Source organism: Somniosus microcephalus, chromosome 13, assembly GCF_052327205.1.
Source record: "Somniosus microcephalus isolate GS21.2 chromosome 13, FLI_Smic_1.0, whole genome shotgun sequence".
NCBI lineage: Eukaryota > Metazoa > Chordata > Chondrichthyes > Squaliformes > Somniosidae > Somniosus > Somniosus microcephalus.
Window position 1 is genome coordinate 182,089,359 of NC_140999.1, and position 27,341 is coordinate 182,116,699.

Consider the following 27,341-nt stretch of genomic DNA (forward strand, 5'->3'; position numbering starts at 1 on the left):
TTTTATTTTAGATGGGTCTTTTTTGTGGGGGTTCAATGAAGTTCAAAATTATAACCTAAAGTTTTGAAAGCCTGTTTTTATTTGTATGGAACAGTATGTCTATTTTGATGACAAAGATAATATAAGGGTCAGAAACAAAAACCATCAGTGTGCAAAAAAAAACACTCAAAATTCCCATAAATTTCTCATGGAAAGTTTCCTCTTTTAAAAATTCCCAGAATTTTGCAACCCTAGATTTTATAGAAATACATTGACGGGAATAGCAGCCATTAACACGTTTCATCCTTTATTTCTTGATGTGCAATTATTTTTTAAAATGCAACATTACAATCTAGTGCCACAAAGCTGCTGAACATTTCTGCACAGCAGCCAGTCTGCTCTGAGCAAGTATAAAAGATGATGAATTAAACTTGCTCTGAACATGAAATGACAAATAAATCCATGTCTGGAACTACATCAAAAAACTGTTAACAAAAAAAAAAATCACTAGTGATGTGAAATGTAACACGGCACAATTTAGATACAGTATCTATCGAAGTTATTTCTGCTCGCCGTTTTGTCCCGCTGCCTCTTTGTATGTTAACAAACACAGATTCTCGACCAAGAGGGCAGGAAAATGTCTTCAGCTCAGCAACCACCTCGGCAATGCTGGAGGCAGGTTGCTGCATCCTCTAGCTTTCCCTTGCTCCTCATGGAGATTCGTGAAGGGAAAACCGGTATTCTATCGCTTCTTGGCACTGGTGAGGTCACCAAGGTACACGACAAAGCAACCACACTGCTTTTTGTTTTACACAGAAAGCAGATGAAATCCATTACATGCCCATCCCCAAAACACTGGCAGAAATCTCCAAATCCCACGTAATGCAGAACAAAAATTTGACTCATTTAGTCATCATCAATTAGTGACCCTGATTTGAGGGAACAGCAATCCTTCTCTATTATAGGCACAGAGGAATGGATGAAATTGAAGATATGATCCCCTAAAACATTGGTAAAATTTGAAATCTAAATGTAACAAAAAGAGAATTTGACTGATTCAGTCACCGTAACTCAGTGACTCCATCACTGAATACAGATCGCCATCAGTCCACCTTTTAAAGCAGTTCCTTCTCCCACCCTACAGTTAAGGTGATCACTAACCACCAGACAGCATAGAGTCTAACCACCAGACAGCATAGAGTCAATTCCACGGTCAAGTGTTCCTGGCACAGTTGGCTCCCTCAGGAAATCGTAGGCCTGTCGTGCCCCAATTTTCCAACCATTTCAATTAATAAACTGCAAATCAGGTATTGTGGGCCTGTGGAATGAGCTATCATATCCCCATCACAATTTTAGTAGGAAGATCAGCAAGTCTGTTTCTAAAGAAAAATAAAAGTAATATTTCATAGAAATTTATAGCAAGTTGTATTTTCTATATAAGTAAATTTATCCTATAGAAAATTGTGCCAATAGTGTATTGAGCAAGCATGTGTGTGGGTGCAATTATAAGATGTACAGTCCAACTGATAGCAACACTATCTTAATAGAATATTTCCCTACGGTAGTCACACGCTGACTATATATTTTATGCAAGTAAATTCTCTGATTTCTTGACGTTCAAGCTGCTCTGCAGGTCCAGCTGTTACTCTGTTGGTCAGTACCATATGGTCAGCAGCTTCTTTTGCCTACTGCAATCTACAGCAAAATTACACCACGTCATCCTCGCAAACTCGAGCCGCGTCATTTTTTATTTTATTTTCTGACTCGGTAAATCCCCTGCTACACACTTCTGTGTTAACGTGCCAAACACTGGTTGAAAATTAATTGCATCCCAACATTCATTTTAAATATGGTTTAATTCGAAAGTCCGAACAGGTGGCCTTGTTCACCGTGTTATTTCATAGTGCACGGCCGACTATTTGATACAGTACGCGAGCATTTGCCAAAGACATTTTTTCCTCGATGAATGATCCGCTCCACACAAGAATGTAGAACACCAAAGACGTGACTATTTCCATTCACTTATCGGAAGGTGCAGTTTCACTGTAAGCCTTTTGAACTCTGTTGTGCGTCATTTATACAAGCACATCCTTGGGCTCTGATACATGCACATATAGGCATCACAGAAAAGTCTCTTGGCAAATCCATCAAGCTGCTTCAGGTCCATATAAGCCAGCTTGTCCTCTGACATCATCAGGTAATCACCTATTTGTGGACAATCTGTTATCTCTGGAATATTCGCATCACCTAAAGTAAAGAGAACAGGTTGGTCAGTGGGAAAAAACCTTGCATCAGTCTGTGCTCTAGGAAATGGAGTCGATGCTTGCACTGTGGAAAGCAGAAGTTTTTAAATTTATAGAACTTTTGTGCCCCCTTCTTGAAGTACATAAAATACTTAGTATATAAAAGATAAACTCAGATATTACTTCAGAGTAAGCCAAGAAAGTAGACTGGAGGACATAAATTTAAATTTGTGACAAATTACAAAACAATTAGGAAGAACTTCAGAGTTTGAAATAATCTGTCAGAGTAGAACAGAAAAATTCAAAACAGGCGAGCTTTAGTGGGTCAAATGGCCTTTCAGTCCCAGGCTTTACTTATTTTAAAAAACCTTGGATTTATGAAACGTCCTTAAGACATCCCAAAGTGCTTTAGAACCAACAAATTGCTTTTTGAAATGTAGGGAAATTCACTGTCACTTTGCACACAGAAAAGGTCCCATAAACATGAGATCAATGACCTGTTAATTTGTTTTTGGTGGGGCACCCTTTAAATCGGAAATGAGGAGGAATTTCTTCTCTCAGAGGGTCGTGAATCTTTGGAATTCTCTTCCCCAGAGAGCTGTGGAGGCTGGGTCACTGAATATATTTAAGGTGGAGATAGACAGATTTTTGAACGATAAGGGAGTCGAGGGTTATGGGGAGTGGGCAGGGAAGTGGAGTTGAAGCCAAGATCAGATCAACCATGATCTTATTGAATGGCGGAGCAGGCTCGAGGGGCCGAATGACCTACTCCTGCTCCTACGTCTTATGTAAATGCTGGTCAGGACGTTGGGAGAAACGTCCTGCTGTTCTGTGACGAGTGCCGTGGGATCTTTAATGTTGACCTGAACAGACAGATGGAGGCCTTGGTTTAACATCTGAAAGATGTCACCGCCGTTAATCCAATAATCCCCCAGTACTGCAATGAAATGTCAGCCGAAATTATAAGCTCAAGTCCTGGGGTTTAGTTTGAACCACCACTTTCTGACTCCGAGGTGAGAGCATTACCATTGAGGCAAAGTGTAACTTGACGTTCTCATCTAATACTAGGGAAGTTATGGGATCCAACTGCGTTATCATAACGTCTTTAGAGTACAGGCAGGAAGGTGCTGCTGAGAGTCAAAAAGGATGGCTTCAGTTTTGAAGACGTTGAGTTGTAGGAAGGGACGACTGATTCAGGACTGATGTCAGATAGGAGTTGACAAATACAGAAACAACATCCCTTACTTCAACGTAAGTCAGGCTAGTAGGGCCAAAAGACATATATTTAAGAGAGACGTCAGAAAAAAGGAGAAACTGGTTTGGGCTATAGATAGGAAAGATTACATACTGTCCACAACAACCAGAGGGGAACCAATATCCTTGCGGGGAGGTTTGCTAGCACTGCTGGGGGGGGGTTTAAACTAACTTGGCAGGGGGATGGGGTACAGAGTGGAGCTATAGTAGGGGGTGATTTACAGCCAAATACAGAGGAAAAAACAAGTCAGCTGGGAAGGCAGAGCAAATATGTGAAGGCAAAAGAGAATATGGCAGGGCTGGAAGGCATTTATTTTAATGCAAGGAGTCTTGCAAATAAGGTGGATGAACTGAAGTTGTTGTTGAACACATGGGAGTACGATATTGTTGCCATCACGGAGACATGGTTGAGGGAGGGTCAGGACTGGCAGCTCAATATTCCGGGGTATAGAATCTTCAGGCGAGACAGAGGGGGGTGTAAAAGGGGAGGGGGTGTTGCAATATTAATTAAGGAGTCAATTACTGCTGTAAGGAGGGATGATATATTAGCGGGTTCCTCAAATGAGGCCATATGGGTAGAACTTAAAAACAAAAAGGGGGCAAGCACTTTGCTGGGAGTGTACTATAGGCCCCCAAACAGTCAGGGGGAGATAGAGGAACAGATATGTAGGCAAATCTCAGAGAAGTGTGAAAATAATAGGGTAATAATAGTGGGGGATTTCAACTTCCCCAATATAAATTGGGATAGTCAGAGTGTGAAAGGCTTAGAGGGTGCAGAATTCTTAAAGTGCATCCAGGAGAGCTTTTTGAGCCAACATGTAGAAAGTCCTACAAGAGAGGGGGCGGTACTGGACCTAATTCTGGGGAATGTAGCCGGGCAAGTGGTGGAAGTATCAGTAGGAGAGCATTTTGGCGACAGTGACCATAATTCGGTGAAATTTAAGGTGGTCATGGAAAAAGACAAAGACGGCCCGGAAATAAGGGTTCTAAATTGGGGGAAGGCCGATTTTAATATGATAAGGCAGGATCTGGCCAAAGTGGACTGGGAGCAGCTACTTATAGGAAAATCCACATCAAAACAGTGGGAGACTTTCAGAAGGGAAATAGAGAGAGTACAGCGCCAACATGTTCCTGTAAAGGTCAAGGGTGGGACCAACAAGCAAAGGGAACCTTGGATGACAAGGGAGATACAAAAATGCATTAGAAATAAAAGGGGGGCTTTTGGCAGTTACAAAAGACTAAAGACGGAAGAAGCCCTAGAGGAGTATAAAAAGTGCAGGGGCATACTTAAAAAAGAAATTAGGAGGGCGAGGAGGGGCCATGAAATAACACTGGCGAGCAAAATAAAGGAAAATCCTAAGATGTTTTATAAGTATATTAAGGGCAAGAGGATAACCAGGGAAAGGGTAGGGCCCATTAGGGACCAAAGTGGCAATCTGTGTGTAGAACCAGATGATGTAGGCGGGGTTTTAAATGAATTTTTTGCATCTGTGTTCACTATGGAGAAAGACGATGCAGACATAGAAATCGGGCAAGGGGATTGTGACATACTTGAACATATTAGCATCGAGAGGGAGGAGGTGCTAGCGGTTTTAGCAGGCCAAAAAGTGGATAAATCCCCAGGCCCGGACGAGATGTATCCCAGGCTGCTGTGGGAGGCAAAGGAGGAGATTGCAGGGGCTCTGACACAAATTTTCAGAACCTCTGGCCACAGGGGATGTACCAGAGGACTGGAGAACAGCTAATGTAGTACCATTATACAAGAAGGGTAGCAGGGATAAACCAGGGAATTACAGGCCAGTGAGCCTAACATCTGTGGTAGGGAAATTATTGGAAAAAATTCTGAGGGACAAAATTAGTCTCCACTTGGAGAGGCAAGGATTAATCGGGGATAGTCAGCATGGCTTTGTCAAGGGTAAATCATGTCTGACAAATCTGATTGAATTTTTCGAGGGGGTGACTAGGGAGGTGGATGAGGGAAATGCTGTGGATGTGGTTTACATGGACTTCAGTAAAGCTTTTGACAAAGTCCCGCATAGGAGACTGGTCAAGAAAGGTAAGAGCCCATGGGATCCAGGGTGCCTTGGCGCGTTGGATCCTAAACTGGCTGAGTGGCAGGAGGCAGAGGGTGATGGTCGAAGGTTGCTTTTGTGACTGGAAGCCTGTGTCCAGTGGGGTACCTCCGGGATCGGTGCTGGGTCCCTTGTTGTTTGTGATCTACATAAATGATTTGGATGAGAATGTAAAAGGGATGATCAGTAAGTTTGCAGATGACACGAAAATTGGTGGGGTGGTAAATTGCAAGGAGGAAAGCCTCAGGCTACAGGACGATATAGACGGGTTGGTCAGATGGGCGGAAAAGTGGCAAATGGAATTTAACCCTGAAAAGTGCGAGGTGATGCATTTTGGACGGACAAATAAGGCAAGGGAATACACAATGAGTGGTAGGACCCTAGGAAGTACAGAGGGTCAGAGGGACCTCGGTGTACATGTACATAGATCTCTGAAGGCAGCGGAACAAGTAGATAAGGTGGTTAAAAAGGCATATGGGATACTTGCCTTCATTAGCCGAGGCATAGAATATAAGAGCAGGGAGGTTATGATGGAGCTGTACAAAACGCTGGTGAGGCCACAGCTGGAGTACTGTGTGCAGTTCTGGTCGCCTCACTATAGGAAGGATGTGATTGCTTTGGAGAGGGTGCAGAGAAGATTCACCAGGATGTTACCTGGGATGGAGCGCCTCAGCTATGAAGAAAGACTAAACAGGCTGGGGTTGTTTTCCTTGGAGCAAAGAAGGCTGAGGGGGGACCTGATTGAGGTGTACAAAACGATGAGGGGCATAGATAGGGTAGACAAAGAGGAACTTTTCCCCTTAGTAGGGGGGTCAATAACAAGGGGGCATAGATTCAGGGTAAGGGGCAGGAGATTTAGAGGGGATTTGAGGAGGAACTTTTTCACCCAGAGGGTGGTTGGAATGTGGAACTCAATGCCTAAAAGGGTGGTAGAGGCAGGAACCCTCACAACATTCAAGAAGCATTTGGATGAGCACTTGAAATGCCATTGCATACAAGGCTATGGACCAAATGCTGGAAAATGGGATTAGACTGGACAGGGATGGATGGGCGGCGCAGACACGATGGGCCGAAGGGCCTCTTTCTGTGCTGTAAAACTCTATGACTCTATAACAGGTCCAATGGGATGGTTCAATGTGTGTAGGTCTGCCTTAGGCTCCACAGCCACTGTTTCATTACCAGAGCAAAAGTTTGACATGCCGTCAAATGTACTGTCCACTTCACCAAACTGAGCTGATCATTGAACCAGCAGCGAATAGAGATGGATTTAGGAAAAAGGTAAGCTGGGAAGAGGTGTTGCAAACGCTGACCTAATTTCCAGAGCCACAGAATCAGCCATACTTTGGTATTATTCTAAAATCCAAATTTGAAACTATGCAATGTACAAAGAGCTCCCCACATTACAGGGTCATGTGGATAATGCTGCCGAGAATTGTTTCAGTACTATTAGCGCGCTCTTGCCCTTCCCAAAAAACACATTTTATTCCCATTACAGGCAGTTAATGGCTAAGTTAGGAGGAGAGTCTTTTGTAAAATCCCTATTCAATTCGCTGTGTGTGCAATCAATAGAAATTACCAATTCGGTCAGCCATGCTGTCAAAGAATAGCCACGAATCTTTGCCGGGCCCATACTTCACGAATGAAACATAATGGCTGGTTTCAATACAAAGCACTGCAAACAGTTCCATCCTGTGTCGTGGAAAAGGGGGTCCGATAGAAACGTCTCTTGGATATGGAAATTGTCGGGATTGGTGGTCCTTCCTGTCCTTATGGGAATGAACCTGCGGGAAATTCCAAGAGAAAAGATATTAGAACAGTGGTAGCAGCTTTTATTACTGAACAATGTAAAATGTGTAAGTGAACCCTACGATTACTACGTGAGGTGTGAAACTTTTAAAACATTTTTTTTTATATAAAAGTGTCTATGTTGTGTTCAAGGTAAGGCTGCATCCATTATCCAAGTCAGGTGCAAAGTAAAGCTCTTTCTTCTCTGTATAAACAATGTGCGCAGACCCCGGTCTTCTACTTTCCATCGACCAGTCCAACCATTCCTGAAGTCCACGCGAGACTAACTTTAGTGCCAAATATAGGACAGCTGCGAACCAGTGCCTACTTTTTAAAAAAATTTTGTTTATGGGATGTGGGCATCTCTGGCAAGGCTGGCATTTATTGCCCATCCCTCGCTGCCCTTGAGAACTGGGAACTGGCCTGGAAGAAGCCAATTTCTCAGCCTGCAGAGAGGAGATATTCAACAACAACTTGTATTTATATAGCACCTTTAACGTAATAAAATGTCCCAAGGTGCTTCACAGGAGTCTAATCCAAAAAATTCACCCCTCATTACGGATTGGATTCAAAGCCAGGTCCCAGAATTGAAGACACTAGACTAGCTCTACCAGACTTGGCACACAACTTACTCACTTTTAATTTTTTTTTTATAAATAGCATTCTTACCTGATTATTGCAAATATAGCAGTATTGTTTTATAGCACCTGGATTAAGAGTTGGGTCCAGAAGACACTGAGCACATTCATACTCTGCCACTTCTCCACAAATGAAGCACTGTCTCAGAGCTGCAAATAACCAAATGGCCATATTCTTTATACAAAATAAAGCATATAATTCGCCGTCACAACTTTTGGCAAGTTTGCTGGCACTCCCGCCCAACTAACTGTACATCTTCTGTATGTGCTTCTAGCTTTGGCGGGTCTATCCTGCCAGTGGGACAGGACAGACCCAGCAATGATGGTGTAGCAGTCTGGGATATTGGCTGATCGATAGAGGAGCATAATAACCGGCGGTGAGTGGGTCACAAGATCAACTGCATACTTGATGGTGTTTGCAATATAAAATGTGAGACTACAAAGTTATTTCAATCCCTATGCTGTGTGTTGCAGCCATAATAAATCTGCATTTACAGCGATAATTTATGATAGAAACGGCTTAGGGACACTGTCATACTGTAATGATGCTCTCCCTCTAGTGCAGTACGGATACTGGCAGGTGGGTTTAATTACAGTATGACATCCTTAGAGACATCCACTTGTACATTTACATGCCATCTTGCAAAAGGAAACTGTGCTGCCGTGTGATACGAGTTGCAGAATTACCAACATGGAGCGGATACTTACTGTTATTAAGTAAATCTGTGATATCTAGTTCCAGCGAGGGCATGATTTGTGTGAACATTTTAAACTGTTTTCCGAACCGCGGCATCTGAACCAATAGGCATGATGGGATCTGAAATCGAGACAACGCCAAAAATGGTTTCAGAGAATTCTAGCAAGCACCCTCAGCTCAACGGCAAAGAACAACAACAACTTGTAAAACGTCCCAAAGCGCTTCACAGGAGTATTAAGAGACAAAAAATTTGCCACATAAGGAGCAATTAGGGCAGGTGACCAAAAGCTTGGTCAAAGAGGTAGGTTTTAAGGAGGGAATTCCAGAGCTTAGGGCCCAGGCAACAGAAGGCACGGCCACCAATGGCTGAGCGATTATAATCAGGGATGCTCAAGAGGGCAGAATTAGAGGAGCGCAGATATCTCGGGGGGGTCATGGGGCTGAAGGGGCGAGGCCATGGAGGGATTTGAAAACAAGGATGAGAATTTTGAAATCGAGGCGTTGCTTAACCAGGAGCCAATGTAGGTCAGTGAGCACAGGGGTGATGGGCGAACGGGACTTGGTGCGAGTTAGAACCTCTCTACCAGTGTTTCCTCTCATTTTTTTCCCCTGCGCGGGCGTTTAAATTTGCTGCGCGGCCCGCATGTGCGGTATCTCTTCCAGCGGCAGCAGCTGGTGTGCTGCCTGTGTGGGACCTCCTGATCCCTGCGTAGCTGCGCGGCCACGCAGTTTAGGGGGAACATTTCTCTCTACACTGCCCCAATGTGCCCTAACTCCAGCCTCAAGACACTTAACCTCCCCCCACCCGCGACACATGTGCAACCTTTATATTATCCACACCAGCCACAGAGTCCACAACTCCCACTTTACTGCCAAATTATTGGCAGTTTTGTGTTAGGTAGGAGGGAAGGGAAAAAGGCGCACGAGACTACCCTAAGTTTAACCCATAAAGTCAACAGGGAAGAGACGCTGATCCCAGCAATCTGGCCATAAGTCAAACCCAAGCCCCAATGATAAAACGACAGAGGTAACTGATTACAACACATAAACGGTTTAAAATCAATAAACACAAGTGAAATTCATTATAATATACCACACCAGTGACAGCACATCTTTGGACATCCTTCACAAACCAAAAAAAAACTTTACAAGTCAAGAAACATTAGACACGAGTGATTTACCAATAGCTTTTTTATGATAATAAAACACCAACAGTGTTGCGGTAAGTCTACTCATCTTAATTCAAATGATCTGCTAATTCAGTTTTTTAGACCCAAATGCCCACTTTGCAGTGTTACTTAAATAGTACATAATCCAATTTTTTTTAGTGCAAAATAACCCCCAAATTATCAGAAGTAGACTGTATTTGGTTTCTTAGAGGGGATGTTTAAACACAGGTTAATTGCATCATATGGAAGGCAAGTCACTAAGCAATAATGAAGTTTAATTAAGATTGATAAGATTTTATTTCCGATGCAGCTCGCGATTACATTTCTAGGCAGAGTAACATAGAAGAATATCCTCAACTCTTAAGAGATCAAAAAGTAAATAAAAAGGTTCTCAACAGTTTTTGAAGAGACTGTAACCAACCTCCTCAAATTTCAAGTCACAAGAGAGGAAGGATCTCTCCAGGAGCAACTGGACTGTGGGTACTTTCACTTTCTCATCTTTCTCCAGGATTATCTGATAACAGTAGCTCTCCTGAATCTTCTGACCTGACCTGAATTGTGCACATGAAATAATAATATTACACAAATCTCTTGGACTTATACCAATAAATATGCAATCTTATACAGCCAGCGTAAGGTAACCAGAAACACAGCACTATTAAAATTAACAGGGTTAAGATTTATAGGTGGGATAGAATCCCTAAAAACCGAATTAAAAGCCATCTTCCAAGGTGGCACACCGCCTCAATCCCCGACATACGTCACAGGTGAGGATGCACACGGTGCAACATAGAAACATAGAAGATAGGAGCAGGAGTAGGCCATTCGGCCCCTCGAGCCTGCTCCGCCATTCAATGTGATCATGGCTGATCATCCAAATTCAGTACCCTGTCCCTGCTTTCTCCCCATATCCCTTGATCCCTTTAGCCTTAAGAAATATATCCAACTCCTTCTTGAATATATTTAATGAATTGGCCTCAACTGTCTTCTGTGGTAGAGAATTCCACAGGTTCACCACTCTCTGGGTGAAGAAATTCCTCCTCATTTCTGTCCTAAATGGCTTACCTCTTATCCTTAGACTGTGACCCCTGGTTCTGGACTCCCCGACCATCGGGAACATCTTTCCTGCATCTAGTCTGTCCAGTCCTGTCAGAATTTTATAAGTTTCAATTAGATTCCCTCTCATTCTTCTAAACTCCAGCGAGTATAAGCCCAATCGACCCAATCTCTCCTCATACGTCATTCCTGCCATTCCAGATATCAGCCTGGTGAATCTTCGCTGAACTCCTTCCATGGCAAGAACATCCTTCCTCAGATAAGGCAACCAAAACTGCACACAGTACTCAAGATGTGGTCTCACCAAGCCCCTGTACAACTGCAACAAGACATCCTTGTTCCTGTACTCAAACCCTCTCGCTACAAAGGCCAACATACCATTTGCCTTCTTAACCGCCTGCTGCATCTGCATGCTTACCTTCAGCGACTGGTGCACAAGGACACCCAGGTCTCGTTGCACTTCCCCTTCTCCCAATCTATTGCCATTCAGATAATAATCTGCCTTCCTGTTTTTGCCACCAAAGTGGATAACCTCGCATTTATCCACGTTATATTGCATCTGCCACGGGACTAGTTGCCAATCCTGGTCCACGTCACTGAGGAAGTATCAGGAGGAAGGAGAAATGCTAAAGGCAGAATCCTCAGAACGAGTTACCTGCCTGCTCTAGGATTTCTACCTGGCTTATACAGACCCAAGAAAGTTCTGGTTTTGCAAATTTGCACGGTCACTGCAAGAGAACTCTGACCAAAGTCACAACGCAAGACATTTCAATATAAATCATGGGAACAGAAAATCCAACATCTGATCTTCTGGATATCTCTTGATATTTTCCAGTTGTGTAGCAACATTAATGAATTAATTTTTTTTTTAATTGAACAAATACAGCTGGAGATTGCATTTGGTTTCAAAATTACATTAGCAATGGATCATTTTCCCTCCCATTCTCCCACATGCTGATTAACTGTGATCTCTTTACTGTCATTATTTCATTGTGCAATTTACCCACTATCACAGGATTACTTCCACAACCCCATAAGTTTTAAATGTCCATAAATACAACCACAAGTTATAAAATATTAACCAGTTTCGAGGGTTGATGAACTTGGAAAACAGGGTTGCATCTACAGCTAAGCATTCGGAAGCCTGAAGCTGAGTCAGACATAACCATAGATATCAATTATTCAAGGCCACCAGGACATCCAAGCTGATACAGGACACAGAAAATTAAACTTCTTCTCTCCTGTCTGTAAGGAAATAACAGATAAGTTCTGGCAGCCATATTTGCACATTTTTATTGAGTGTGTTGCACTTGCTTCCTAAAGTGCACCTCACTAAGTAATAGCCAAGACAAAAATGTTCAATCTACCCATTAAAAAGCCCATTACTAGAACACAAACACTTAAAAGGGAAATTCCAGGCTCCAAACAAATTGCATTTAATACACAGGAACTGCTCTGAAGCTCCCAGCACTCATTTTAACAATTTCACCTACACAAAATTGAATTTCTACAGTATATGTTTTCCACTCACATTGAGCAGCCATTTATTGCTCTGGTGACATTGTTAGTAGCCTATTGTCACCAGATATCACACTAACCTCCTAAATAAAGAAAAGGAAACAGTAAATTGTCAACATGGGAGAGATTTTTTAATTGTATTCCTAAATAGGTTTTGCACCAATGATTAAACGGAAGGGTTTTCTGTGTGATGACGGTCACTCTATCAAGATAAAACAGAGAATCCATGCACTGAACTCTCAGACTTGCACTTAAGCCACTACTAAACAGTGACATCTGGTGACAAGAGAAACAAATCTCTTCACAGCAACTAATGATCGCTCTGAATAGATTAAAACATCCACTTTCAAACTGATTTCTTCTGTGTAGAGGAACTGACAAAATTGAAGTTAGAAATTAGAGCTAGTAGTTTGTATGTTGTCTGAAGCCCAGTTTCCCTTGATTTTAAAACTGTCATCGGAGCACCTTCAATGGGTGACTGTTACACTGCAAACAGCCACATAGACCAATAGGTCCCAGAAGCAATTCAAAGCCTGTGCTGAGTGACCTGAACTTAGTTTGAGGTTTACAATTGGCCTGAGCATCCTCAGCTAGGGAGGGAATGAAGAAAAGGAATCTGCCAATGGACATCAAGTAAGCTAGGATTGGGCTCAACTGTGATGACCATCATGGTCCAATAGTCTGACAATATGTCCTGTCTAGACTCTCACGAACTGTCTAGACTCACAGGAGCTGAGCACAAATAGGCAGTTGTGACCTGTGAAACTGTGTCCTGGCAAAATTCACTATCTTCAGGAGAAAAAAAAGATATAAAATACATTGTAAAAACTACCTGATCTTTAGCAATGGATCAACAGCCATGACTTCATGCAGTAGGACATTGATAAATTCTTCTGGATCTAAAATTTGAAAATCAAACAGTGTGTTCATGTTTAGATAAACAGTATTAATCACTTTAATTTTACTTAGTTACAATGGTTGAATAAGATATATATATTGGAGGAACGCCCATGGCATGCTCATGATAAGGCAGCTGATACTCTGATTTATAAGGGCAGGCGCATTATCACACAATGCATCGCTATACTGCAAACATCTAGGTGTGTCCCTATAAGGCTACAAAGTCTAAACGATTTAAAATAAATACTGGGCCAGATCATTCAAAGGTTAACTGCTATTTAGGCTGGAGACCAGAAGAACCCTGCCTTTGTTTGTGGAAAAGTCAATCAAGAGCTTGCTGATGGTTTGGTTCACATCACAGCACAGAAGGCGGCCATTCGGCCCATCAAGTCTGCGCCGGCACTTTGGAAGACCAGTCCAGTTAGTCCCACTCCCCCTTCTGCTCATTTTCTGCATATTGCAAATGACTTACTTTATTCTTAATCATTTTTTTTTCTCCACAGAAATTTGTATTAGACACGACCTGGACAGAAAGTGTGTGCATCCTATATTTGAGTGCATGAGTGAGAGAGCAAGAGAAGAAAAAAAATCTTAAAAGGATCTAACTTATTGAATCATCTGATTTATTTTAGTGCATAAAATGCATAAACAATTAATTCTGAAGATCATAGTTTTGATTGAGCTTATGCTAGGATACAGGGTAAAAAAAAATATTGAACGGGGAAGCACAGAAGTGCAATAAATAAGCTAGATTACTGAAAGAAAACACACAAAAAGGTTAATTTTATAGTTGTCTGATATACACACAGTACATCCACAATAACAAAAAACATAAAAAGTAGTTGGGTAAATTTTGAAAGGCAGATGCCAAGTCAATAGCCAGGTGGCCCGAATAGTGGACGTGGCTTATTCCACAAAACCACAGGGTCACAACTTTAAATCTGAACCTGTATGATCAACTGTGCTGTTGAGTTTTATTATTCCAGTGTTTGGGTTAAGACAGAGAGAACTGTGCAGATAGCTGGACAAGTGGAAGAAAAAAGTAGCGTCACCACTCATCAGTGTTTTCCCCCTTGGTCCTCCCCGCCCCCAAACTAAGCAGAACGCCACTGCTCACAGCTGACACATGTCAATATTGACTGTGACCACGGGGAGATCAGGATTGCACAAACAGCTCTGTCCTCTGCTTCCAAGAGGAAGGACAGGAAGTGTAAGCGTCTAATAGGATACCAAAAAATTATGCCGATTAAGAAACAATTCTACCACAAATGTGACTACAACTGAACAGTATTAACAAAAATAAATTGTATAAATTGTTCCATCACTTGCATTCTCTGTCATAACATGCGTTACTCAGTCCTCTACATAACTGCCAATTACAAATTAATTGTCCCAATTAAATATTAAGTCAATTCTCGTTTAAATTAATGTCATAACTTCCCCCACCAAAAGAGCAAAACTTGTGTGTCAAAATTTGGAAAAAGAGACAGTGATTATGTCTAAAGCGGTACAAGAGACGGAGAATTTTATATACAGAAGAAATAAAAGATATTCAATGGAGAACAGTGACACGCACATATCACGTAGTATGGAAGATAGCTTTTTGGCTTACAAACTAACGTAACAAACCAGCAGTATGTCAAATCATTACAACATGCTATAATGTTGAGATATCAATTAGCTTCTATAGAATGTTACTTATCCAAAAAAATAATAAAATATAGTTACCCTTCTCTGCTGAAATAAACGTGTCACATCCTAATAGTTTCCTCAATTTCGTCACCTTATCTGCATTCACAACCCCAGTCCTAGGATCAAAGGATTTGTTGGTTAACCCTTGGTGTCTTGAACACTTATTTAAAAATCCGGATCCTAGATTACAGAAAAAATTACAAAAGGGCAATATTTCAGAACACTTCTACACTAATCATTTCCCCGCCCTCTTTTTCCTCACCAAGGCAGCATCTCTTGGGTTACAGTTCCAAAAGTTCAGACAGACTTCCACTGCCTCATCGAAGTGGTCACACTTCACGAACAGGTGTAGAGAGTACTAGGCTACTCATCTGTGTAGGCATCACAGCAAAAAAACAAGTGTAACATACTGCCATTTTTAGCTATTTGGACTAGAAGGGAATTTTGGTTTAATTTATAATGTATAATAACTACAGGGTCACATTCTGTTTAGAAATGGTTAATTCCCAGAATTTGAGCATACCTTTCTGACATTAAAAAGCCTGCAGACAATGGGTGGTTGGAAACGTCGTTGTTTAATGGTAAGAGCAGCAGTAGGGAATTGAAAAATTGTATTCTGTTCACCCATATTTCATGTGAAAATAAACCAGCTTGTTGGTTTCCCCATCAGCCTTGTTTTACTAGACTGCTGTTCAGCCTGCCTTTGAAGAAGATAGGAGAGATGGCATATGCGAGATCATAGAGCCCAGTATAAGTGGTCTATTGTTACAATCCTTGGTCCACACTGTTATTTAACTGGGTTTTAATTAATTTTTAGTTTTAAAGTTTGTTCATCTTTATTTCAGGTTTGCCTTTTCCACATGTGAGAAGCCCAATCTTTGTTTTGCTCTCTCCAACATTTTTTTTAAGTTAGAATTTTAAGAGCTTACTCACTTCCTGGTTCGTTTTCTGCGTTTTGATTGGCTGCTTAAGACAGCTTGTTGGCGTCACTGCAGCTCGCACTAGGGGAACCCCACTAAATACCGTTGGATTTGAAATACGCGTCGGAAAACCCAAACTTCTCGACACAGAGATCACGAGATCTTTGCGTGAAGCTTACTTCAGGGCCAGCGGCGAACACCTTCGCTTCGCCGCTGACCGCAAATTCTGGACCTACATATTCGTAGGTGATAATTCTTACCAAAATTTTAAATTGGCAAAAAAGATAAAAATTGTAGAAATCTTTAAAACTGTCAGGTACAGGGTTGCAAGTATGATCCTCACTCACTTTCGTAATGGGTTGACTATGTCTTCCCTCAATATACGTTGAATGTTCTCATCGTGTTCTCCAGGCATGTGAAGTATACTGTCCAATACTGACGTGAATGTGAATAAGCTGGAAAAAAAACATTGTTTTAAATCAATAATGACATTCAATGGGAAGTAAAACAATAATCATCTGATTCATAGAAACATAGAAGATAGGAGCAGGAGTAGGCCATTCGGCCCCTCGAGCCTGCTCCGCCATTTAATGAGATCATGGCTGATCATCCAAACTCAGTACCCTGTCCCTGCTTTCTCCCCATATCCCTTGATCCCTTTAGCCTTATGAAATATATCCAACTCCTTCTTGAATATAGTTGATGAATTGGCCTCAACTGCCTTCTGTGGTAGAGAATTCCACAGGTTCACCACTCACTGGATGAAGAAATTCCTCCTCATCTCTGTCCTAAATGGCTTATCCCTTATCCTTAGACTGTGACCCCTGGTTCTGGACTCCCCGGCCATCGGGAACATCCTTCCTGCATCTAGTCTGTCTAGTCCTGTTAGAATTTTATAAGTTTCAATGAGATCCCCTCTCATTCTTCTAAACTCCAGCAAGTATAAGCCCAATCGACCCAATCTCTCCTCATACGTCATTCCTGCCATCCCAGGTATCAGTCTGGTGAATCTTCGCTGCACTCCCTCCATGGCAAGAACATCCTTCCTCAGATAAGGTGACCAAAACTGCACACAATACTCAAGATGTGGTCTCACCAAGGCCCTGTACAACTGCAGCAAGACATCCTTGTTCCTGTACTCAAACCCTCTCGCTACGAAGGAGCTACAATGGAGTATGTTCTTATTTATACTGTTATAAAGGTTATCAGAGCTGGGAATGGAACATTTTCTACTATTGACATCTGGCGTCAGCATTAAGCACCTGGAGATCAGCTATAGCATAAGCCAAGTTGAGGGGAAAACAGCTCCCTCTACTTTTTCCTGACTTAGCTTCAATAGATTCAATCTATTTTTCTCCCCATTTGTCGCAGCAAAACAGGGCAATCTACACCCAGGTATGAAATCTGAAACAGCTACTAGGAGGTGCATAAACGTGGCCCAGGAATGACTCCAATTTTTCCACCCCATTTGGCCTCTCTGGCTCTTCTTGGTCACGAGCAGAGATTGGGAACTCAAACGGTGCAGAGATTGCAGGTGTCAACCCACAACTCTGAGGCAGCACTCATTAGCCACAACCTTGGAAAGGCATCCATTATTGCTGCTATTCCTATTTCCAAAAACAGACATCCTTATGGCCTTTCAATGAGTTGGCGAATTTAGTGATAGTTAGTGTCAAACTATGTGTCGTTTGGTGGCTGTGAACTGAGTTGGACTGTCCCACGAGAAACACAAAACTTTCATTCCATCAGCCTAACCTGAATTCAACAACCAGAAGCAAAACAGCATCTTATAATGAGACTACATCTGGTCTAAAGCAGAAGCCAGGGTTTATATTCCTCATCAGCATCTGCTGAGTGTTTTCAGTATTTCCTCTTTTGATTTCAGATGTCCAGCATTTGCAGTATTTTGCTTTTTGTAGCATCTGCTCAAATGAGAAATCACAGAAACCCCACAGTGCAGATAGAGGCCATTTCGGCCCATCGAGCCTGCACCGACACATATCCCACCCGATCCCCGTAACCCCTACACCAACACATATCCCACCCTATCCCCGTAACCCCACGTATTTAATCCCCCTAACACTAAGGGTCAATTTATCATAGCCAATCAACCTAACCCGCACATCTTTGGACTGTGGGAGGAAACCGGAGCACCCGGAGGAAACCCACGCAAACACGGGGAGAATGTGCAAACTCCACACAGGCAGTCACCCGAGGCCAGATTCGAACCCGGGTCCCTGGTGCTGTGAGGCAACAGTGCTAACCACTATGCCACCGTGCTGTATACACAATGCAAAGTGTAATCTACTGGGGCAACGTAATTGAAAGGGTTAACACACAAGTATTGTAATTGTAATTAGATTACCCGACAGCCACATTTTCACACTGCGGTCATGGTTTGTCTGGATTCGCGGAGAGGGGGGGATGGGGCACAAAAATCAGCCGTCATTTGCCTCGCTCTTATTTTGCATAAACTTCTAAAATAATTTAAAATGGTGAAAAAAGATCCTGTTCTGGCCCGTTATCCCACACATTGACGAGATGCGCAGAACTGTGAAAAATGAAGGTTTAGTAATAGGGCCAGACGATGGCCGAAAAAAAAAGGGCATCACACACGAACAATGTTTTCCTTCTTGCCCTGCTCAAAACGTGGTAAATTGTTAAAACTCAGCTGTGCCAATAATTTAATTTATAAAAGGAACTGGCAGTGCACAGCATGCAATCAGCCCCTTCACAAGAACAGTAGAAGCTTATAGCAGCTGATTTAAAACTAGAAACATCAGCCAAACCTGAAAATTGTGGAGTCCAGATAACAAGAGTTGTAATGTCCCTGAATCCCTTTCATTCTTCCCTTCAGCAGCTGGAGTGCTTCTTCTTCTCGCACTGGTGGGACATCCTCTTTGATGGCCAGATCATCTGGAACTGTCTTCTCTTGTAATTGAAACAGGCCAAATTAGATCAATACTGACATACATCTGCAATATACTCTAATTATGACAGCAATCCAGCAGGTTGCCTGCAGCCGCATGGTTGAAAACCCCAGCACTATGCAACATTGAAAAAAATATTAAAATTGCAGTCCGCAACTTAACTGAGCCACAACATAAAACGTTCAACTAAAACAGAAAAAGTCTAATCCTGAAGTCCAAATGACTTAGCTACAGGAAACTTTGTGCTATCCGGCACCGACGGGACCGAGCTGCTGCCGTTCCCTCAAAACTGCCGTACACTCCAGAGCTAATGTTGAAACATACGGAGCTTTTCAGCTCCGTATGAATCAACAAACCCTGTTGCTTAGCAACAGCCTCTAAACAGTCGGCAAGCGTCTCTGTAGCGTCTCTAGCTGAAGCTGTTGCTTAGCTACAGACCTTGCACAGCTTGACTGTTCAAAAAAAGCAAAGAAACAAAAAGAATAAAAAACGGCTCCTGATTTTTGCCGGTGGCTCGAGCTTGCCGGACGGTTCGCCTCCGGATAACACAAAGTTTCCTGTATAATGGAATAGGAATAATCCTCCTTCTTTGCTCTATCCCCAACTCAGATGTAAAAAAAAATCAAATTGATCATTCGCTGTCACCTCATGCTTAGCTCTTGCCTTTGCGAGTTTATTAGCCCAGTCTACAAAATGGAGCTTTCCCTCCTACTTTACCAAACGGTACAGTGGTTTATAACCCCATTCCCTTCTAAATGTTTACAGATATGAAAGCTGCCAACCAATGACTCGGAACTTGCGGTCAGCAGTGAAGCAAAGGCGTTTGCTGCTGCCGACCCGAAGTTCGCTTTGCACAAGGATCTCACGATCCCCGTGTCAAGAACTTCGGGTTTCTCAACCTTCAATTCAAAGCAACGAAAGTTAGTGAGGATTCCCTTGTGTGAATTGCTGTGAGGTCAACAGGCCAATCAAAACGCAGAATTCTCAGACAGCGAACAAGGAAGTGAGTAAGCGCTTAAAATTCGAACTGTTTAAAAATGTTAGAGAGTAAAACAAAGATTGGGGCTCTCACAAGGGAAAAAGGCAACCCTGAAATAAGGATGGACAAACTTCAAAAAAAGTTAACTTGTTTTTTTGAAAAGTTTTAGAAATTAACATTTTTAATAAAATGGACAAATTTCACACTGCACAAAATTAAAATTAGTTTTCCAGCCCCATAACATTTGTTTAGCAGTAATAGCGGTATTACTGCGGAAGAACCGAAGTTTTCATCAGTTTCAATGATTTGGCTGATTGTACAGTTTCCCGGCTGTGTGTGTGGGGGGAGGGGAGGGTTGGGGCAGCACAGCGCAGCCAGTTTCGGAGCTGTCAATGACAGACCACAACTTCAGGATTTCCACACGCGCCTGTGGCAAAACCCGAAGTTGCGGTCAGTTTGAAAGGCGGAATGGCGGCTAAAGCTGACAGTTCGCCATCATCCTGACCGCAAATTCCGGGCTATTATGTTCTCTAACCAGGTAAATTGCATATAATTTTAGTCAAAGGTAGAAATAACACTAGTTCATTAGCTTGACAAAGGGGCCGCACACCCGAGTCATCAAACCGTCCGTTTTCTCCGCAAATGCTGTCTGACCTGCTCGGTGTATCCAGCATTTTCTGGTTCAGAGGCTGAAATGAAAACTTACAGGTCCTCAAGTATTTTACACAGCCTTTTCTACTTCTGCTCCCAACAGGTTTCTGATACTGAAGCAGCTCAGAAAATTGAACAGTTGCTTTATTCTGCCAAAAAAAGCACTTCAGTACTCGACAGGCCTAGCAGTGTTCACACCAATACTTTCTCCAGGTCATAATTTCCCCTCCTAAACCCCCCCAAAAGATTTTGGCAGAGAACAAAGGGCAATTTTACCTGCTGCATGAATTAGACTGTTAGATATTTCCTTCGGTACACTTGGAATAAAACGGGCATCTGGTTTACAGTGACTTAACGGTATAAAAATTGCTTTGTTCCGTTCACACTTAAAATAACGATTTTTCCCCACAGTTCCATCACCACCATCTTTTAGTTCATAGTCCTACAAATAAATGATTTAAAAGAGAGAGACATAAATATTATTTCCCAACACTGCAAAATTGTACTTTAGTTCCACTGTTGCCCTTTCCCCTCCTCCCGCCCCCGGAGTGCCATGCTCCTTTTAATTTGATCCCCATTCAGCAAAAATATTTATGTCTCGGAACAACAAACGGCAAGAGGGAGAAACAGGCTACTCTAACTAATCACTAGCAGGTACATCAGGATGGCTCCCTCAGATTAAGCCCTGGAAGCAAAACTCGCTTCCACTCAGTGCCTCCCCATAGCAATCAGGAGTACAGCAGTAGGGGAATCAAATATTCACCTCACTATCATTTGGCAGCTAGAATTTAATGCAACATCCTAAATGCCTAATTATCACGGGCCCTCCACAACTCTCATCCTTTTCACCAGAATGTAGAACACTCAGGAAGGGGAGGGCAATGTAATCATAGAATGGTTACAGCACAGAAGGAGGCCATTCGGTCCTTCGGTCCTTCAAGCCCGTGCCGGCTCTCTGCAAGAGCACCTCAGCTAGTCCCACTCCCCCGCCATTTCCCCGTAGCTCTGCAAATTCTTTTCCTTCAACTACTTATCCAATTCCCTTTTGAAAGCCACGACTGAATCTCCCTCCACCACCCTTTCAGGCAGCGCATTCCAGATCATAACCACTCGCTGCGAAAAAAATGTTTTTCCTCATGTCACCTTTGGTTCTTCTGCCAATCATCTTAAATCTGTGTCCTCTGGTTCTCGACCCTTCTGCCCAGGTAATGCTTAAAGCAATTTAATTTCATCATGGTGCTTACACTTTGACCAGAAAGAATAAATCCTAAAACAGATTACAATGTTGATCTCAATAGCCCCCTGTTTAAGTGTGACCTTAATTTCTGCATCCAATGACAACAAAAAAAGCTAATATGGTGCACTATCTTGGAGCTGCAAAGCTCTGTTCCACAGAGTGAGAGATCAAGGGAGATTTCCCCATATAGCAAGGTCCCAGTATAAGCCATACCACTTGTAAAGGTAGCGAGACCAGACACTTTGCACCCCCAACCCCAAACTAATTCAGATTTGTTCATCTTCTGCTGCAGCAGCAGTCCCAATTTCAGTGGCTAATGATCAAGCATTAAATAAATGTACCCAAAAGAACCAGGTACAGGAAACTCTCGTTTAAACGGCACCTAAATATCCAGAATTCTCTATTAACCGGCAAAATTCTCGCTCCGAAAACAACACCTCAAGAATCGGCAATGTTGCCGAGTCCGAGTCTTCTGCGGTGGCCGAGTTAGTCAGTGGGGGTAGTTCTCCAAACTGCCACTACTCGGCTTCTTGGCGCTGTCGGAAATCCGAACACCTCAATAACAGGAGTCTGACGCTCCCGCGCTGCCGATAGTCTCTTCTGATCCACCATTTTACAGGGGTACTGTGTGACTCCCACGCTGCTGGTAGTCACTGCATTGCATTACCCTCAACTGGCAGTACTGTACTTAATCAAGCATCTTCCACCATCCATTTAACACAACATTCTGTAGGTGAGTACCCAATTACTGTATACTGCACATTTCTTGATTTTTTAATTTTTGTTTGTTAAAAATAGCCTTGGTAGATAACCCTCTCCGGAATTTTTAATCAACCAGCTACACGCCGGTCCCGGATACCAAAGAGTTTCCTGTAGTTATTTTTTTTTTTTTTAAACACGTTAGTTGATTTTTCTTTAGAAAATTGCACAAGAGCCCATCATGTGAGCAACAGCATGGTGTGATGTTCAAATGAGCAGACAATCTGGATTGTACACCAGCAGCAACGTTGCTAGTACATTACGCTGCTCCTCCCACAGGGTGTTTAATCATATTGCACAACTACTGATATATGCACAAAATATTCAAGAGGTGAAAGGTCGTTCAAATGTGTGTTTTTCCGAATGGCAGAAGGTATTAGAGCAAGCTTCTTGGTAACATCACTAAACAATTGACACCCTTAATGTAGAAATATTTTTTTTTTTTTTTTTTTTTAAACTGAAAATTATATGCATGCACACAGCTCAAAGCAAATGTCCACGCACCCAGACTCACCAATTCAATTCCTGCACAGCGAACACTGGATCCTTCTGGTTTTCCAATCCATCGAATAACTCCATAGACTATAGCATCATTAGACAACCTCACTTCCACCATCGACTCAAGCTCCAGAGCAGGATTTTCACTCTCCGCGAGTAGAGGATCAGGGCTGGATGGGGCAGACATCACTGGAATATGAGTTTTAGGAGTGTAGTGTTTAGAAGAGTTCTTTGAATGGTCCGGTGTGGAAACAGGTGGGAGAAATGATGCTGGATCTCCATTTTCTTTTTCCACTCTTCTGGAAGACAACCTGATTTGTTGGGATGGACTTCCAGCTGGGTATTTGCTCTGGTTTTTTGCATCTACAGAGAAGGTAACAGGATAAGGTCGAACCACTGATATTTCATTGTTATAGCACAAAGATCACAGAATAAAAATAATACATCCTCATATGCAACCCTACTCTGACACTGCCAACTATACTACTCAGGCTTCCAGAGCGAGATTTTCTACTCTTGGCTTTTTGAAGGTAAGAGAGAGGAAAGGGGGCTCTTCCCATATTAACCAGGTACTCTTCCCTGACGAGTTGACAAAGACATCAAGAGCATTAAAGGAAAATCTCCACAGGCTGAACCCAGGTGTTAGCAACTGAAAAACAAATTACATACAAACCCTTCAGTTAAAAAATATAGAGTGGGAGAGCTTGATGTCAGTCAATTGGTCTTGGGTTAAATGCAGCCCACACTAAAGCGATCTTTTAAAAAAATGAGTTTGGCAAGTTTCACCTAGTTTATTGGGCACAAGTCCGCAGCGTAAAAAGTCCATAATTCTGCAATAAGTTGTCAATCATTTCACTCTGATGGGTCATAAAAGAAAAGGACTTGCATTTATATAGCGCCTTTCACAACCTCGGGACATCCCAAAGCACTTTACAGCCAATTGAAGTGCAGTAACTGTTATAATGTAGGGAAACACATCAGCCAATTTGTGCACAGCAAGGCCCCACAAACAGCAATGAGATACCTGACCAGATAATCGGTTTTAGTGATATTGGTTAATGGATAAATACTGGCTGGTTTACCGGAAGAAACGCCATTGCTCTTTTGAACAGTGCCGTGGGATATTTTACATCCACCCGAGGGGGCAGACAGGGCCTCGGTTTAACGTCGCCTCCAAAAGGTGGCACCTGCGACAATGCAGCACTTCCTCAGTACTGCACTGAAGTGTCAGCTTAGATTATGTGCACGTCTCTGGAGTTGGGTTTGATCAGGACGACAATTGGTACAGAAAATTGAATCTTTCTATCGATTGCACTACAGGGGCTTCTTTGAGTTTTGTTTTAGGAAAAATTATTGAAGTGTCATTCCAGTTACCCAATAACAACCTGCATGGTGAGCTTAATCTTCTCAAAAGAATTCAAATTCAGAAAGAGCTGGGAGGGGTTGGTTGGAAAACAGACAGTCAACTACCACGTGTACATTTGGTAGTGGTTTATTTTAGTTCTTTTCTTTTAAGTGAACTTGTTTGAAATTGTGCTTTGGATCCACATCGCGAAGCTGATTACTGCGTATACAGACACAGCTCAACTCACCACGGCACAATAAAATTGTAATTAAGTTAAGTATTTGGTTACTTAATGAGACCAGTGTCTCACTCAGGTTGCTTATGGCTCGTTAGCCTGGTCATAACAACCAGTGTGCTCATCTAATACTGGACTGAATAAATCGGACACAAAGAAAATATACTGAATATTTTATAACATTGGTGAATTGATTGAGGAAAAAAAAGTTACGTAGAATTTCTAGATAAAGGATGAACAATAGGAACTTATGGTAGGTTATAAAGTTTGAGAGTTTTTTCTCATCTATTTCTTCTCCCCTCACAAAATTTAGATTTACACGAAAATAAAGAGAGATCTACCCTATGTGCTCCACCATTATTCCTAGGTGATCTTTCAGCCACTACATGCCTACCACTTGGAATTCTCTTCCAAAACAAGTTTCCCTTGCTATCCCCTAGTCAGTAATTGCCCCACAAAATTACATACAGGAAACTTTCTGGTATCCGGCACTGACGGGACCGAGCTGGTGCCGTTAGATCAAAACTGCCGCATAAACCAGCGCTAATGTTAAAACATACAGAGCTTTTCAGCTCCGTGTGAATCAACAAACCCTGTTGCTTAGCAACAGCTTCAAAACAGTCAGCTGCAGCTGCAAGCGTCTCTAGCTGAAGCTGTTGCTATAGCTACAGACCTTGCAGAGCCTGACTGGGAAAAAAAAAGCAACGAGAAGTAAAAAAAACTTATAGAAAACGGCTCCTGAATTTTGCCGGTAGATAGAGCTTTCCGGACTTTTCGAAAGTTTCCTGTATCGTGAAGAGCAATGCAACCTCATCATTCCGACTAAGTCACTGTAGGGTGCTGGAGAGCTATATATTTTTTTAATTTTGAAGTCATTTTACTATATTTGTTGTACTGTTAACTAACGAGCAGATACCTTCTGTTGCTAATACTAAATGTTTTATGCAATTTTAACACTATTTTCTTTTGGGTAGCTGACAGGGATTTGGGGAAATTAGGACAAGTGTGTTAATATTTGCCCGGGTCTCCTATATTAAAAAGTTTGAAAACCACGAACACGAAAGGGCTTTTAATTTCTATTTTTTTTTCTTTTCCAGGCTCCAAGCCATGTACCCAGAGTTACATCGAAGAGGATATTGGATGGCCAACATTTGTAAGGATACACCACCACTTTAAATCTGCCTCGCTCATGGAGCATTAAAAGGCTGCAGTACCCATCTTCTGTCAATGCAGGGAGCTCCCTCTCCATAGCTCATGAGGGATCTATACTACGGAAACCTGGTAAATTAGCATTGGATCAACAGATGGAACACTGTAAAATGTCAGCGACCTAGAATATGGAGATACTTCTAGACCAGCATTAAAAAATAAAATGTTCTAATGCCATTGATAGATGCCCATACATAGACAGACACGTGCACAAAATACACACCTAATAAGCACAAAGAAAAGGATCAACTTGATGTTTAAACCTACCATCACTGTGCAATTTACTTTCTTTATCATTTGTACCAGGTGGCTCTACTTCAGTATTACTTGCAAAAGTGATGTTTCCTGCATTAACATCGATGAGACATTTCCTCTCCTTTGTTTTATGGTCTTCTGCTTCCTACATCGAGATGGAGGGGGAAAAAACATTTGATGTAAGGCAACATTGTAACCAGAGAACTGTTGCTCTGTGGTTGTCTGAAGTTTGGAAGAAAACACAAGCTCTACGTAGCCTCAAACTGATCGCTATTGGCCCAAACATTCGGGTCTCCACGGGCGAGTACGCACGGGGTACTCACCCGTAAGCCCAATGGAAGTGCCGGTTCCGTGCATGCACTGCGCACGCGCGGGAAACCGGCACTTCCGTTCCCCTGAAAAGGGGTTCAGAGGTCGAACGCGTGCGCGGGAGAGGCTGCGCGTGCGCATCGAACTTACGTTTTTTTTGCAGGTTTTCCCGGGAAGGTAAGTCTCCAGAAGTTAGACATGTAAAAAGCAGTCGCAAGGCCTGCTTTTTACAAGGTAAGTGGTGAAATAATTAAAATTAAAACATTTTTTCCACAGCTTTATTATTTTTAAATACTTTAAAGAAAGGTAAGTTTATTTTTAGCCCCGTTAGAAAATAAAATTATTTTTTTCAAAAATTTAAATTATTGTTTAAAAGTTATTTCATGTAATTTATAGTTTATTTAAAAAATTTATTTGAAGATTTAGTGATGTTTTGGGGCTTATAGTATTTATAAGTTTGACAGCTCTTCCTGTCAAACTTATGAATGAAGCATTCCCTGCTCCGATTGGCTCTCCATGGCCCACGTGATCCCAGGGGACGCATCGAACTAACTGCGCCCCTGGGATACGCAAGCACTGCGCGCCGGCAGTTGGAGGCGGCCCAGGATCGGAATCCCACGCGGGCCCACAGCTCAACGGCCGGCGCGCTATGTAAGTGCAGGTCGGGGGCTTACACCCGCGGGAAGCCTCCGACCCGAATTTCTGGGCCAATGTGAAAACCAGAGCAACTTGGGGATGAAAAGCACAAATGAAAAAGCAACAGCAAGAAAAATTAACAAGTCACTTTCTATAGCTTTTTATCTAGAATCTGGAAAAGGGGGGCACTCTGGAGCTGAATCAAACAGGCAGCCAAACCAAGAGACGCACGCCCAGAGGCTCATCTACCTGCCTAACGCAGCCAGAGAAAGCTGTGCGGCCTGGGAGACGATACCATGCAAAAATTACAACCAAGTCCAATACCTGCAGTATGCTAGAGTGAAAATCAAATTCGACATTCATGGTGATACAATA

General features: G+C 42.4%; 1 protein-coding gene across 2 annotated transcripts in view; it reads right to left on the minus strand.

Annotated features, from left to right (window-relative positions):
* Nucleotides 1–273: 273 nt before the first annotated feature.
* LOC147108842 (ubiquitin carboxyl-terminal hydrolase CYLD-like) overlaps nucleotides 274–27,341 on the minus strand; it is a 34,779-nt gene continuing 7,711 nt past the window's right edge. For both annotated transcript variants that reach the window (XM_086005742.1, XM_086005743.1), the window contains 12 exons: nucleotides 26,034–26,166; nucleotides 22,994–23,340; nucleotides 20,760–20,925; nucleotides 18,713–18,854; nucleotides 16,271–16,378; nucleotides 15,040–15,119; nucleotides 13,244–13,310; nucleotides 10,259–10,388; nucleotides 8,680–8,788; nucleotides 8,003–8,121; nucleotides 7,125–7,329; nucleotides 274–2,226 (listed from right to left, as the gene is read on the minus strand). In XM_086005742.1, coding sequence (XP_085861868.1) covers nucleotides 2,051–2,226; nucleotides 7,125–7,329; nucleotides 8,003–8,121; nucleotides 8,680–8,788; nucleotides 10,259–10,388; nucleotides 13,244–13,310; nucleotides 15,040–15,119; nucleotides 16,271–16,378; nucleotides 18,713–18,854; nucleotides 20,760–20,925; nucleotides 22,994–23,340; nucleotides 26,034–26,166 — 1,782 coding nt within the window. In that variant the 3' untranslated portion in view covers nucleotides 274–2,050. The remainder of the gene's footprint in view (nucleotides 2,227–7,124; nucleotides 7,330–8,002; nucleotides 8,122–8,679; nucleotides 8,789–10,258; nucleotides 10,389–13,243; nucleotides 13,311–15,039; nucleotides 15,120–16,270; nucleotides 16,379–18,712; nucleotides 18,855–20,759; nucleotides 20,926–22,993; nucleotides 23,341–26,033; nucleotides 26,167–27,341) is intronic.